Genomic DNA, 16,043 nt, shown 5'->3' with positions numbered 1-16,043 from the left:
TTTTATAATGATCCACTTGCATTTTTCATAAATACTCATGGTGACATTCATTCTTTTGTATACATTTAAAAACTCTTTGTTATGGAAAAATTCTATAAGAAGATTTGGAGTAATGGACTTGGAAGGAAAAAAGCTTATTATATCAGCGGGTTCAACCTCACATGTGATCAACTCCTAAAGGCATACGTAGGCGCCAACATTTCTTGGAGAGCTAAAAGTCTCATTGCACAGCTCAAAACCAACTCTTATCAACTCCGATCTGAGACCGGTCGATGGAAGAGGCTAAAAGAGTCTTGGGAAGAGATAATTTGCATGTTTTGCAACACTAGGAAGGTGGAAACGGAACAACACTTAATGTTAGAATGTGATGCGTACAAGGACATTAGGTTCAAATTTATGGATATTATATCTGGAAGATCTTGGCACAAATTATTAAACGAGTACAATGAGAAGTTAGGGGGGCTCATCATCAACTTGCACAAAAAAGATCTGAATTACTAAAGCTGGTTTAGTCAGAAGGCTGTCCCATAGGCTATTCTTAGGCTCGTGGAGGTTAAAAATCTATTTATTAACTATCTATCTTTCCTTTTTAAGTTTACATGTTCCTTCTCTCATTTTATTGAGCAAGGACATGTTGGATGATGATAAAGTAGGGGGAGTTTGAATATAAACACGATTTCCTGCTATAATAGCTTAGTCTTTTAATGTTATTTATTTTCTAAAACAAAATCATTGTACATCATTATTAGTGACTTTATAAACTCATAAAATAGATGAAATGTGATTCCATCAATATGCATTTTTTAAAGTTAAGCAAAAGAAATCTTTATTATGGGTATATCAATTTTTAGGGAAAACCAATTTAAAATACGAGAGATATTTTTGCCCTCGAGGTGGCCTAGATGCATTGGAGAATATTTAATTTGATTTGTTTTTTCAAATTGAATATAGAATGCTGAGGAAGATTGGAGATTAAGTTTTATTGAAGAATTATGAGAAGGGTGTATATTTTATGGAGAAAAATATTTAAAGTAATATGATTTATTTTATTTTATACTTATAATTATTTGTTACATATATTATGTTGAAAATATTTTATTGTTTGAAATCTATAATTAGATATTTGAGATCAATGTTCTATGTTTGTTAGATGTCTAAGATGATTGAGATGTTGAGATAATTCAAGATTTCTTACAAACACAAATACTTTTGGTAAACATAATATATTTATTATGTTATATCATATTTTTGCAATAGAGATATTAAATATATATTTAATTTTGGATGGTATCAAAATAAATTTAAAAATGTATTTATGGTTTACCTTTTTGTTTGGATTGTAATACATTTGATTTGAAGTGGAAAATGACATATTTAAAACTACAATTAACAAGTTAAAGATCAAGATAGAGCTTTATTTTGACACAAATGACATTTGTTTTCTACTTTCTTTAGCCTTACCATTAATTATTCACAATGATCAATAATTTATTGTCTTCTTTTATTTTATTTTTATTTTCTTCTTTCTAAACACTTTGTATATTTATAGAGTCATTCTATCCGGTGTCATGGTTATTATCATGATTAGAGGTAGGTTTTCAGTTAGGATATATTTTAGGGTTTGGGTTACAATTATATTTTAGGGTTAAGGTTATGGTTTTCCTAAGAGTTAATATTTAGATTCAAAGTTTAGGTTTATGCCAAGGTCAAAGTTAGTGAAATGTCCCCATTTTTAGCAGGTTCCTGCAACTGGCTAGGTCAGTTTACCATCGGGACCCTCCTGAGTTGACAGTGGGATTTGAGGGTCTCAGTTGTGTGTTTATAGGCTTTCCAGTAGCCTATGGTGTGTTTGGCTCCATTTGAGGGACTTACTATTTATAGTAAGTTAATTTGTTGGTTTCAATGAGCTCGATTGAATTAGAGGAGTTAGATGATGCTCTCAATTTTTTTTTTGGGCTTCCGATTTGGGCTCCAAGAATCTTGGAGGGAGCGTCTATTTATAGTAAGTCACCCCGTCAAGTTCATTTATTGTTTTTCACCATCATGATCACTTTGGTCTTGTCAGATTTCGATTCTTATGCTTCTTCAGTTGTTTTCGCAAGACGGGTGAATTATTATTATTCATCTAAATACGTTGAGGTTGCTATTTTTGTTGGTGTTTAATGTTGGCCACCTTACTATCATAGCTTGTTGGGATTGGGATGAAAAGTTTTAAATCATGGGCACAATAAATAGTGGCCTTGAGTGTCAAAATATTAAGTTATGGTGGAAAAGGTCATTTTTGGGAGCCAAAAGTAATTAATAATTATATTATATAGCACTTTGTTATATTTTAAATTTTAATATTGTGTTGAGGAAGGTTCTTAAGTGAAGTTGCATTTGGGAAACTTTGGGTCATTTGGAGATTATAAATATGAGCTCATTTGATGAGTAAAGCATCTGATTATTTGATTATCTTTTTTGCACTTGTTGTCTTTGTGACATTTTTGAGTTTGGAGTTTGCGCCCTTGCTGAAGTATAAGGGTTTGGATTGCCTGGTAATTCACAATTTAAGTATTGTGAATTATTCTCTGAGGATTAATTTTGCAAATTGTGCTAAGGTAAACAATTTGCCATTCTACTGTTTTTGCTGTGGCTAAGGAGAGATTGGGGTTTGACTGATTTGTGAAGGGATTCATGGGAATTATTATGTTAAATTGTGCGCTAGTTAATTTGGAGTTGGTTGAGCCCATATTTATATTTTTTGCTAGGCATTATTTTCTTCCTACACTTTGGGAGCAGCGTTTTCCACATTTGTAGTTGCATTTGTTGGTTGAAGAATTAATTTGCTGCTGCTAGTTTTCATTTCACAGGGTTTCAAGGCATGTCTTTCATGTAAGTTCATGGATTGTAACTTCTAATTTTTTTAACTTTTAATTTTTTTGGGTATTGTTAATTTTGATAATAGGGGATATTTTATTAACTGGGTTGTTGGTATTTTGTGAAAATACTCAGTATCTAAGTTGATATTGAAATCTGAAATTTTTCAGCTGTATATTCCCTATGTAATATCCAAATATTTGCATTGAAATTATTATTGCAATATATTTTGCTATTATATTGTTGTATCAAAAATTGCAAAATCTTAAAAACAAAAAAAGAAATCAATTCTTCAGCACAAATTGTTTGAGAGCCAACAGGTTTAATTATAGTGGTATTAGAGGTTGCTTGCAAAGTGTTTGACGAAATGTCAAACAACTGAATTATAAAAGAATTTGGTGTTGGATGAAGTTATAACTGGTTGTAGTTGTTAAAGTGGTATCAGAGCGGTTTCCTGCCATCGTGAGGGGTAGGAAATTTTATTTTATTTTATTTCAGATTTGCTCTTATATTTGGAGTGATCAGTAGTCGAGCATTTTTTAGCCATGGATAGACATAGGAGGATTGACAGTTCTAGAAGTTGGTGGAGTAATGAGGAACTTAGCACGAAAATGAATGATTTGTAGGAGAGTATGGAGAAACGTAAGCTTTATCAACAGACGATGGCGGAGAGCTTGTTGAAGCCAGGGACAGTTGAGAGGACAACAAAGTATATGGTTTTCGCCTTTGGAAGGTTGGCGAGGAGGCTTGAGTTTTTCTCAACAGGTGTCTATGATGCAAATGTACCTATATTTAGTATGACACTTGCTAGTCCTATCCGCAGTATTAATGGACTTATTTTGCAAGGATATGTGATTGCGTCAATGGCAACGGAGGATAGCGACACTGAGCTTCGACGGGTTGTGGCTCCCAGAGTTGTTGTAGTTAGTGTAGAGACAATTGATGTAGTTGTTATTACTGATACTTCATACTCTCTGGAGGAGGGGATTATTATTGGAGATTTGTATGTGAGCTGTCATAGTGTTGCTCCAGTGTAGGAGGTAGTTGCTTCCTCAGGTGGGACAGATGCATGTATGGAGTCACCCAGCTATGATGTTGGTGATTTGGATGTTACAGTAGAGTCAGTAGATGTGGGTTCATGCTCTAGCATTATTGATTCATAGCCTGACATAGAGTCATGTGTGTAGAGTCAGGGGACGACAGTTGAGGCTCTATCAGGTGGGGGGATGCAGATAGTATGGACACCTTTGATGATTTGTTTGATAATGCTATGAGCTGTACTGGGTATGACACCCCTCGTCAGATATTGGGTGATGACTCCGAGGAGTTTTTGGATGGGTCATAGAATTGATCTTTACATGATCTTACTATTGAGGTGGAAGCTAAGACATGCGCGGAGATTGATATTGTGAGGGCTTCCATTTCTTCGGATGAGGAGTTTGTTGAGGTACATAGTAGTTGTATCTCGGATGTAGAGTTGTGCGAGGATGATAGCACATGTATGAGCGATCTTGTGGTGGGCAGTTCTGATTCAGTTTCTTATCACAGTGTTGTTAGTGAAATAGAGAGCTTGCATAGGTGTCATGGGTTATAGAGGCATCATGTGACTTATCAGCTGAAGGTGAGTGATAGTGACATTTCTTCAGCTCTTGAGCATTATGATGCTATTCATCAAATGCTAGCTACATCTGGTTGAGGTGCTCCTGTGTCAGATGAGCATGGTGATAGTAGTCTTTCCCTGGCAGAGGTTCATGCGCTTCTAGAGGCTGTTAGGATCTTGAAGCATAGTTACTCTCAGTTAGTTATTGATAGGGAGTACCTTCTAGAGTGGGGTAGCACCTGTTATGAGACGTTGTTAGGGAAAGAGGAGGTAGTTGAGCTCATCCAAGAGCTTGAGGTTACTGTGGACTCTCTTCAGTATACTCAATTGGCTCTTCAACAGTTAGTTATAGTTGGATGAGGTTACAGTGGAGTTAGAGTGGGTATAATGTACACCAGCCCCAGACCTTGTTCAGTTACATATTGTGGTTGGTGGTGAGTTTTCTTCCACAGTTGGGGATGAGGGACGTGATGATGTGGCTGACACATCCATTCAACATATGGGTGCAGTAGGTACAGAGGAGTGAGAGCATCAAGGGAGACGAGCTCTCATGGTGATTTGCTTCCTTTCGCCCGAAGCGGATCTATTTCTTCATTTCATACAGTTGGTACCATTGTGCCACATTTTTAGAGGGATCAATTGTGGGTTGCAGGGGAGCAGGTTGATGCTTCCACATATAATTTCTACTGCATAGTGTCTTTCATGGAGTATCTTTTGGAGAGTTGGGATGTGTAGTGTTAGCGAATAGATTTGTCCTTAAACAAGAAATGTAAATAATAAGTCAATATGCCTGAAAAGAAGAACAAAAAGTACTAACAGTTGGATCAGTTATCATTGATTGATAACTATCCTCTGAATTAAGAGGTATAGCTCCCTCATTTATAGATTTGCAATGAATTTAAATGATAGGATGTACCTTTAACCTGAATGTACTTAAGGTTTTCAGACATGAAATGAATGCGATTTCTAGATTTATAAACTGTATAGAAGAAGAAAGATGAGCAAGCAACCACAAGACTACTTGCCTGATCTTTCTTATTACAGAGAAAATGGAAGGAAGATTTCTTTGTTTCACAAACAACGAATAACTATGCAAAGACTGCATTTAAAATGAGACAAAAGTGACTGCATAATCAACATCAGTCTAAGAAATTCACACTTTAGACTCCAAAATCTGACAACTTCCTACATTTCAAATACATAACAGCATAACCATAGGATTAGCCTGGTCTTGCAAATCAAATCAAAGCACAGTAAAACAAAATAAATCTCTTCTTTTCCCTATTACAAAATAGAATTGTCTTTCCCTTGTAGCAGCTGTAGAACTTGTAGACCAGAAAGAAGAACCCCTATTCTTTCTTCCGTTGGCTTATTTATCTCTTTCGTGTAGATGGTTATCAGTTACAATAACCAATTCTTGGAACTGTTTTTATACTTAAATAAATTCCTTCACACTTATGACAAATTGACTATCGGTGATGAAAATCCCTCCACAAAAGTTCACAAAAGATATTTAAAAAAATCATAAGGATTTACTCAATGTAATGGTTTATTCTTTTAAACCAAAAATCATTATAATCCTCGAAACCTCCCAGGGTGTGATGCCACGTCACGGTGAAGAAGTGTTGTCAGCATTTGTGACTGTCATTGACAATTTATATACTGCTGCACTTAAACAATCATAACTTTTGATCCGTAATGATTTTTACAAAACGGCTTGGAGAGAATTTAGATAATTAGGTTTTTTCAAACATATCCGAAATTCAGCTCAATCCAACGGTCGGATTAAAAGCTGTGGGTCCCGCAACATGACTCTTTTTTTTAACTGCAGCACATTTGTATTTGCTAGTATGTTGACATAACTGCATACAGTCCATTATAACTTTTGACCTTGAGCAAACTTCGAAGATCGCTCCGGTGAAGATATAGAAAACTTGATTTTTGACAACATATCAAAAATTCAATAAGATCCAACGGTGGAACTGAGAGTTACGCCTTCTGCATGGTGACTATTATTTTTTATGTGGACATAAATCTGTGGTTACAGGCTGTATTAAAACTTATAACAATATATACACCAATACCTGCACATGAATCACATGTTGGAGCTTCCTTGTTTTACATGTCATTAACCACCACCCTCTTTTGGCCTTGGATCTTGGTCTTCTGAGCAACTTATAACATCACATCTTCTTTGTATTTTATGCATAACAAAATGACCTTTCAAATTCTGAACTTGAAGTTGAACTGACCCTAAGGTTCAACTTCAACTCCAAATTTTCCATATGTGAATAGGAAAGATAACACTATAGTCCCAATGTTGGTTCTATACCGACCATGTCATGATCATCATGAATCCGACCTCAATTTTTAAATGAAACCATTTCATAACATCCATTGGATTCCTATTATGAACTTCAAATGTCATTCCCCATTTATTGATGTTCTTGAACACAAGCTTCATAGGGGAAATTAATATGCAATTTTACTGAAAAAGAGGGGAAAGCTCAGTTTGATACAAAATAGATATTTGGGAACTTTGGATCACACATTTGCAACATTTGTTCTGGCTTTCAAATCTGAACTCTGATTCTTGAATTGAATTCTTGGACCTTGAACCATGAACTTTGCATGTTCAAAACCTGAAATTGGATCTGAGTAGTGATGAACTTTGAGTCACCTATTCTTTGAATCTCCACTTGTGATCTTGCATTTTGAGCTTGAACTGATACTTTTGAAAATTGAAACTTGGTCTTGGAGTTGGATTCGAACTTGAAGTTGAAGTTGAACTTTGAAATCTTTGGTTCAAGTTTGAGTTCAACTTGAACTTGGGATGCTGCCTTTCAACTTTTTCAAAGGCTCGCGTTTGATGATCTTTAAAGGAATTTACTTGTAGAGAGTTAGTTATTTGACCAAAATATTCCATCAGTCAGACCTTCAACTTGAAGTTGAACTTAGGAACATTCAAGTTTAAGTTCAAGTTTCACATATTTTCGACTGAAATACTATCATCATAAAGACTGTGACCTTTTTATGACCTCGGACAGAACTTGAACTTGAAGTTGAACTTAGGAAACTTCAACTTCAACTTCAACTTTAACTTTCACTTGGACAAAATAATTGACCTTAAGAGCAAAGAATAATGTGAGTGTAACATGTAGGACGATTCATACAGAGTGTCTTAGGGTACACTCATTTGAGGCTCTCATGCCATTAAGAGGTTGGTGGGAAAGATTGTAGAGACTCTGTCTATTATGCTTCCCCATAGGGATTTTGAGGTTGGGTTTGCTGAGAAGATTACCCAGGATCCTACTCAACGAGTAGTTCAGAGTCAGAGATTGGAGCCACCTTCTGATTCGCAAACTGATATTGATGAGCCCTTGACAGAGATTAGAAGTTTTTATCGACATTGCACTATGAGGAGTGCTCATCACTTTTATTTTGACCCACAGGTAGAGAATTTGGTTTCATGTCGGTGTGGGTTGGCTCTAGTTTCATACCATCCACCATGGGATGGGTTAGCACCATCTTTTGCAGATGGGATTGATAGCTGCAAATTAGACCCCTTGTAGTATCTACACACCCAAGACAGTTTGGTAGAGGTTGGAGTTGGTGGTAGTGTTTTAGGTACCTATGGTTGTTACTATCTCCATAGTGTAGTTGGGTGTGAGTATCAGTTTGATGGGGACTCAGGTGTTGACAAAGTTGGTATTTCAGTTGGGTTGAGTTCCGATGGGTTGTTGCCTTCATCGGTGCCTTGGGTCAGTTTTCAGATTATTTTGATGTTAATGTTCGTTATTTGGGTGTTGGTGCTACAAGAGTTGCTTGTACATATCAGGGATAGTACACAATTCTGCCTTTGGGATCTAGGTGGATTGTGATGTTCATTTTGCTTCGGGATTGCTTGGGGACAAGCAATCTTAGGGAGGGAGGATTGTAATGTCCCCATTTTTAGTAGGTTCCTACAGTTGGCTAGGTCAGTTAACCATTGTGACCCTCGTGAGTTGATAATGGGATTTGAGGGTCTTAGTTATGTGGTTATAGGCTTTCCAGTAGGCTATGGTGTGTTTGGCTCCGTTTGAGGGACTCTCTATTTATAACAAGACAATTTGTTGGTTCCAATGAGCTTAGTTGAGTCAGAGGAGTTGGATGATGCTCTCAGTTTTTATTTCGGGCTTTCGGTTTGGGCTCCAAGAATCTTGGAGGGAGCGTCTATTTATAGTAAGTCACCTCGTCAGGTTCATTCATTGTCTTTCACCATCAAGATCACTTTGGTGTTGTCAGATTTTGATTCTAATGCTTAGTCAATTGTTTTCGCAAGACGGATGAATTATTATTATTATTCATCTAAATACATTGAGGTTGCTAATTTTGTTAGTGTTTAATGTTGGTCACCTTAGTATCATAGCTCGTTGGAACCGGGATGAAAAGTTTTTAATTGTGGGCACAAGAAACAGTGGACTTGAGTGTCAAAATATTAGGTTATGGTGGAAAAGGTCATTTTCGGGATCCAAAAGTAATTAATAATTATATTATATGGCACTTTGTTATATTTTAATATTGTGTTGAAGAAGGTTCTTAAGTGAAGTTGCATTTGGGAAACCTTGGGTCATTTGGAGATTATAAATATGAGCTCATTTGATGAGTAAAACATTTGATTATTTGATTATCTTATTCACTCTTTTTGTCTTTGTGACAAATCTAAGTCTAGAGTTTGCGCCCTTGCTGAAGTATAAGGGTTTAGATTGCCTGGTAATTCATAGCTGAAGTATTGTGAATTATTCTCTGAGGATTAATCTTGCAAATTGTGCTAAGCTAAACAATTTTCCATTCCTCCTACTGTTTTTGCCATGGCTAAGGAGAGATTGGGTTTTGACTGATTTGTGAAGGGATTCATGGAAATTATTATATTAAATTGTGCGCTGGTTAATTTGGAGTTGGTTGAGCCCATATTTATATTTGCTGCTAGGCATTATTTTTTTCCTACACTTTGGGAGCAGCATTTTCCATATTTGTAGTTGCAATTGTTGGTTGAATAATTAATTTGCTGCTGCTAGTCTTCATTTCAGAGGGTTTCAAGGCATGTCTTACATGTAAGTTCATGGATTGTAACATTTAATTTTTCTAGGTATTGTTAATTTAGAGAATAAGAGATTTTTTATTAACTGGGTCGGTATTTTGTGAAAATACTCAGTATCTAAGTTAATATTGAAATTTGGATTTTTTCAGCTGTATATTCTCTATGTGATATCCCAATATTTGAGTTGAAAGTATTATTGCAATATCTTCTATTTTGCGGCTATATTGTTGTATCAAAATTGTAAAATCTCAAAAACATAAAAAAGAAATCAATTCTTCAGCAAGGATTGTTTGAGAGCCAACAAGTTTTATTATAGAGGTATCAGAGCTTGCTTGCAAAGTGTTTGACGAAATCTCAAACAACTAAATTATAAAAGAATTCGGTGTTGGATGAAGTTATAACCACTTCGGGTTATTACAGTTAGGATTAGGTTTGGAGTTTGGGTTATGATTATTTAGGATTAGGGTTGAGGTTAGAGTTGGGGTTAGAGTTGTAAATATGGTTCAGAGTTAAAATTATGGTTACGGAGATGAGTTACATTATAGTCAGTATCATTTTTATGTTTGAATATTGATTAGGAATATGGTTAGTCTTTTGGATAAATTGTGATTTTTATTTGGGTTAGAATTAGGATAATGATTTTGGTTTATGTGATTATGAGGGTTAGGGTTGTTTCAATATTTTGTATTAAATGCTTTTGACATGGTTTATGATAATAGAAATTAATTATCTTCCTAATTGAGAGGTTTTGGACGTTATTAGTTGCACAACTATATTCAAAAGAATATAACAATTGTTTTTTTTATTGATCTTTTATATTTCTTCGGTGTATCCATTGCACCCGAAGTTGCGATTGGTGGTATTATTATACTAGACAAATGAATCTAATAATATTTTGTTCCATATGAATTAATAAATTATATCCTGTCTATTATACTAATACTTATAATAATTTAATAATAAATTATATTACAACCTATTATTAAATTTTATTCACGAAGGTGACATTACAATTTCTGCACTTAATATGTAGAAAACTTATTCTCCAGACACAAGAATAATAAAACCTGCATACACAACAGTCTGTAAAAATCTTTGTATGATCAACGCACCATGCGCCACTAAAGAAAATGAAGCACTTGTACAATTGAGCACAATGATCTCCTTTCATGGAATACAATAACACATGATAAAGAAGTGCAGAACATTATTAATATGAATCACCTCCAAATATGAAGAGACTGCTGCAACATTCAAAGAATCGTTGGATGGTGTAACACGAGTGCTCCCCACATGGAATAGAAAGGAACCATGGTGCCAGATCATGCTATACCTAACTTGAAGAAGCAACACATAAAATGAATGATGAATGATAATAAGGCACAGCACAAAAACAAATAAATGGTGATAACAGATATAAAAATTTAAAATACAGACGTGTTCATCAATTCTAACACAGAACCCTGATATGCCATCCAAAGTCTCTTTTCCTTGTCATGGGCTCATCCTGTGAAGACTTCCAAGAAACAAATGGTCTCCACCATGGAAACAAGGAGAGAGCTGTTACAATCATGACCACAGTTCAAAGCATTTAGGGTGATCAAGAATCATGAAGTGTCAACATACTATGCAAGGGGTGCCCGTGAAGACAAGTCACTCCACTCATGATGAATCCATGATACCATGTGCTTTGCAACAGCATCAGGCCCAAGAGCAATAACAAATTACTCGGAGGTAATGAGTAAAAGAAGGAATGGCACATAAGGAAGCATAAAATAAATATTAATAAGAAGAGCTACAGCAGCCGGACAAAATAGCACTGCAGACCAAGGAAGAGATAAACTCAGCATGACTTTGTCAATCTGTATAAAAAAGCAAGGAGTAAAGGAAATCAAACAAAAATTTCTGAAATATACGATCAGGAAGGAAGATCTTTCTAGCAGCTACTCAAAATTCAACATTCCTTTATTTGCTGTTATCTAAATCAAGCTCTGATACATGTTAATGTTTTGTCTAGAAAATAATGATAAACAACAATAAGAAAAGTAGAATAAAGAAGCACAAAAGAAATATGCAAGAGATAATCCTGGGAAAATCTGTCCACTTGAAGTGGAAAAACTCAGCCACACCAGAAAATATCTCTTTTATTGATTATAAAAAAAAAAAAAAGTTCAAGTACAATGCTTTCACTTGATATGTTATATCAGAGCAATCAAATATATATTAAGTTGAGAGACTGTTCATATTAGACTCCAAGGTCTCTTTAAATTCCAAATACAAGACACTTCATGTTTCCAAACATTACTCTTCGCATGACACATCTCTCCAAATAATATTATCTCAAATATTATCATAAATATGACTCTTTGCATGACACGTCTCTGCAAATAATATTATCTCTAATAGTATCATAAATACATTCTCCAGCTTTTGACACAATATTATCTTTATTTCAACATATAGCAAGATCAGAGATAAAGATATCTATCACAGCTACAATCTTCAACAGACCTTCCTTGCATCAATCCGTAGCTATCAATAATCTGAATCTCAAATGCGAAGGATCTAATATCTAGCTTGAGTTATTCATCTCTCAACTTAATCTTTTATCATTGCCTAATAGTATTTATAATTTTGAAAATGTTAAACAGTGCCAACCTAAAATCTTTTTTTGATAAATTGATTTTACCTGTAATAGATATTTTTGTTTTTCATTTAATACAAGTGTTTGATTCCATGCATACAGGTCATTACGAGCCTTCCACCTCCAGACACAGGAGCAGATTTGAGTTATCACAGCAAAGATGATCAAATGCAGCTTCTCACAAAGGCAAGTGTCTAGTTACTTGTCAATTGAATGAAAAAGGTGAAAAGAGGCAATTGGTAACCAGTCATTTCCTGATCAACAATCTCATTCTATAAAATTACTTGCCTGCCTTTTCAGGTCTTGACTGCCGGAGATGATGCAGTTGGTTTGGAACAATTAGAAGAGGATGCTGATGATATTACTCTACTAAAGGCTCGTCGTTCAGTAGGCTCAATGAGTGCTATGTCTGGAGCTCATGGCATGGTGTACATGGAATACAGGTATTAGTCAAAGCATATTCAGTGCTTTCTTGTTTTCATTGTCCCAAAATTTCTGGCTTCTATCCTTGAGTATCCAGCGATGGAAGTCTGATATGTATAACTAATTTTCAGCACTGGGCGAGGAAAGCAAGGAGGACATGGTCAAAACAAACTCAAGCCTAAAGATCCAAATAAGAGACATAATCTATTCAAGAAACGTTTTGGCTGAAGTTGAAAAGTAAAACTAAATATCAAATTTAGTGGACATGCAAAATGGTGGGAAGGGATTGCTTTTGGCATTCTTGTATGGGAATAAACAGCAACTGATCCATATTCAGAATTAGCTGACTGCAGCCATCTTCTTTCTAGTCTTGCTCCTGTATCTCCCATTGTCTTGAAGGCTTGAAAGAAGCATTCTCTTGCCTACTGATGTTTACATAATTTTTAATGTTAAATAATATCATAAATCATATGCATCAACATCTACTTATGTTCAAATCATAAGCTATCAATTGCATTATTGATTTTTTGTACTTGACATTGAAGAGAAAGTTGAATTTAATATTTAAGTTATACGACTGGTGCATCATATATGACCATATAATGTATACATAATTTGTCTGAAAGATTTTATTTATGGTGGACAACATATATTTTCTTCAACTTTTTTTTTTTTAATTCTGGATTTTTGCATAAGGGCTATTAAAGTATTTTTCAGGAGTAAGTTTTACTTTGATGCAGGGGAAGACAGAATTCCAGAAGCTAATTTTATGAAAACATTGAAAGCTTCGTTAAGAACCTTTTCAATCTGTTTTTTTCCTCTTTCACATGCACTTGGTTCAAGCTTTTTCCTTGAGGTATAAGTTCAGGGAACAATCACCTGTAGACTGATTTATTCTTGAATAACAAATTTTTTACTTGCCCTATTCATGTCAATGAAGAAAATTCCAGAGCCTTGTACAGGTCATGGCCAAATTGTTCCATGAAGGGTATTTTCGCATGAAACTCTCACTTGCATCTACCAATGTTTTGAGATCTCTCGATCATCTTCTGGTCTTCTCCACTCCACCCTTGTAGACAAAATATGAAGATCTTCATCCAATTACAAAATATGAAGATCTTCACTACAAGGAAGGAAAACACCTATTACATTGCATGGAAGACCTGCCTAGAATCAAATATGCCATCAAAGAATTAGAGAATAGGTTGTCATATGTTATGTAGTCGAGACGAGAGAAATCCCCTATGGAGATGTCCAACCTTGCAGCTTGAGATTACACATCGGAAATGACAAAACGAGACAATAAACAACACCAGCAAATATGGAACAATGAACTTCAATTTTAATCAAGTACACCAAAAAATATGGAACAATGAACTTCATTTTTCATCAAGTTGGCCTGCAAGAGCAGTCTTTCAATAGACATGCCTCGTTACTAAGGTAAGTCTTATTCTGGATCTTCACTATACCGGTCTACTTGCTTCTACTATTTACCTATGCTGTCTTTAAACAACAATTTTCAACCTACTTAAACACAAGATCGCCAACCACAAAGTTACCTTATTTGATCAACAATCTCCAAGATAAAACAAAACATATTAGAATAATATAGGCCAGGACTCAAATCCATAAGAAAACCCTCAAATAAATATACCATGATGTGTGATCATACATGGAAGTCGGCCACATGTACAAGCAGACGGATCAATGCACCATTAAGCTTCCCAGAGTGCAAAACTTCATCGCAAGCTAGCTCTTGCAGACCTGGAAACAAGAACAAAAAGAAAATATAGGACCATACCAATCATAACTAATCTTTATCCAAAAAAACATCAGATTGTGTTGCAAAACTAGACATAGGATCTCCTAGATGCCTAGAACACAAGGATATACATAAGATAACGAGCCCATTGGGATGATCACGATCACTTCCTAGACCACAAAAAACTGCCCACCTGGAGTAGAATTCAGTCAAATAGAAAGGAAATCTTTTTTGGGTGATGCAAGATTGCTAACTGATCACTTCCTAAACCACAAAAAACTACCCCCCTGGAGTAGAATACAGTCAAATAAAAAGGAAATCTTTTTTAGGTGATGCAAGATTGCTAACTGCTCAAGGACGCTCCTGCACAAATATGCCACATTATAAGAGGTTTTTCGGTCAAGTAGTCTTTGATTTTGAGGTCCAAGAATTAAAAAAACGTATGGTTGTATAAAAAACCTATAGTTGTAGAACTTTACTGACACTTAAAAGGACAATTATTGGCTTTCTTTGTTAAACAAGAAAGAGACCAAGTTTTCCAAAGATCTTGGTCTCTTAAGAGTGGTGGCTTGTTTATGAAACATGTATCTCATTGTTCATTCCAATTTAGCATCTAATATGCATTGTGTTGCTCTTCTTAAGGATACCACACATATCTAGTGAATATTGACATGATTACTCATTGCAAAATGTTGAAATCCACAAATGAATGTTTTATAGTATAGAGGTCACTTGAGGTCTAGGGGTCCTTAACTATGTTTGGAATATGAATGGTTGTAAATATAGAATTTTTCTTTTGAACCTCATAATTTTAGATTTTATAGGTGCATAAAGGGAACAACTTATGGTCTGGGAAAGCATTTCCTTTATATAGAGATATTGTTATAAATATGAACTTCTAGCTTTAGAGTGCCTTTACACCCCTTTTCCTTGACGTCATCCAAACTTTGCAAAGGGGTGGCTTGGTTATTTATGGAACAGAAAGAGCCAAAGGAGAAAGGAAACATAATTTTCTCATAAGGGTGCATAAATAGTGGAAAAAAACCCAGAGAGAAGATTGAAGAAATAAGAAGGCGAGCCCTGTTAAAGGACCATAGGTTCACATATTTGATCTCATTGTCATTTTATGTGGTTTAGAGCCAACTTTGCTTTCATGGACATAAACTTGTTAAAGGACCATATGTTCACATATTTGATCTCATCGTCATTTTATGTGGTTTAGAGCCAACTTTGCTTACATGGACATATATCCTTAAAAAAAGGGAAAATTGTGTAGGAGAACCATCAAGACTTAATGCCTACACGAGGCGAAGTTTGAGTTTTATCTTGTTTTTGGTTGTTTCATGTTAATAAGGTCATTTTTGACCAATTATAATCATTCATTTTGAAAAGTTTCATGCAAAGATGTCAAATTGTCAAAATTGCCAAGCTGTAAAGTTGTCAAATTGCAACATGTTTTGTAAAGAAAAAAGGTAGTTATGGTCAGTTAATAAGTTACAATGTGATTGTAAGACATAAATATGTGATCTCAAATTCAAATTTGGGGTTGGAGAAAGATAGAATAAGGAAGGAACTTGCTTTTGAAGCATCAATACATTGTTTTTGAAGTTTTACACTATTTACAATTTGAAACATGCCATTGTACGAGCTTTTGATGGACTCTTCTCGAGGATTG

The 16,043-nt window shown here is 35.0% G+C and overlaps 1 protein-coding gene across 1 annotated transcript in view; it reads left to right on the top strand.

The window, feature by feature from the left end:
- Positions 1–13,194, top strand: part of LOC149542122 (general transcription and DNA repair factor IIH helicase/translocase subunit XPB1-like) — a 58,899-nt gene extending 45,705 nt beyond the window's left edge. The window contains exons 19-21 of the mRNA XM_089797165.1: positions 12,286–12,369; positions 12,484–12,626; positions 12,738–13,194. Of these exons, the coding sequence (XP_089653291.1) occupies positions 12,286–12,369; positions 12,484–12,626; positions 12,738–12,834 (324 nt within the window). The 3' untranslated portion in view covers positions 12,835–13,194. The remainder of the gene's footprint in view (positions 1–12,285; positions 12,370–12,483; positions 12,627–12,737) is intronic.
- Positions 13,195–16,043: the final 2,849 nt, after the last annotated feature.

This window comes from Cupressus sempervirens, chromosome 8 (genome assembly GCF_028749045.1).
Source record: "Cupressus sempervirens isolate cs-2001-9-10 chromosome 8, ASM2874904v1, whole genome shotgun sequence".
Classification (NCBI taxonomy): Eukaryota; Viridiplantae; Streptophyta; class Pinopsida; order Cupressales; family Cupressaceae; genus Cupressus; species Cupressus sempervirens.
The sequence above is the reverse complement of the archived record's forward strand: the minus strand, read 5'-3'. Positions and strand labels throughout refer to the sequence as shown.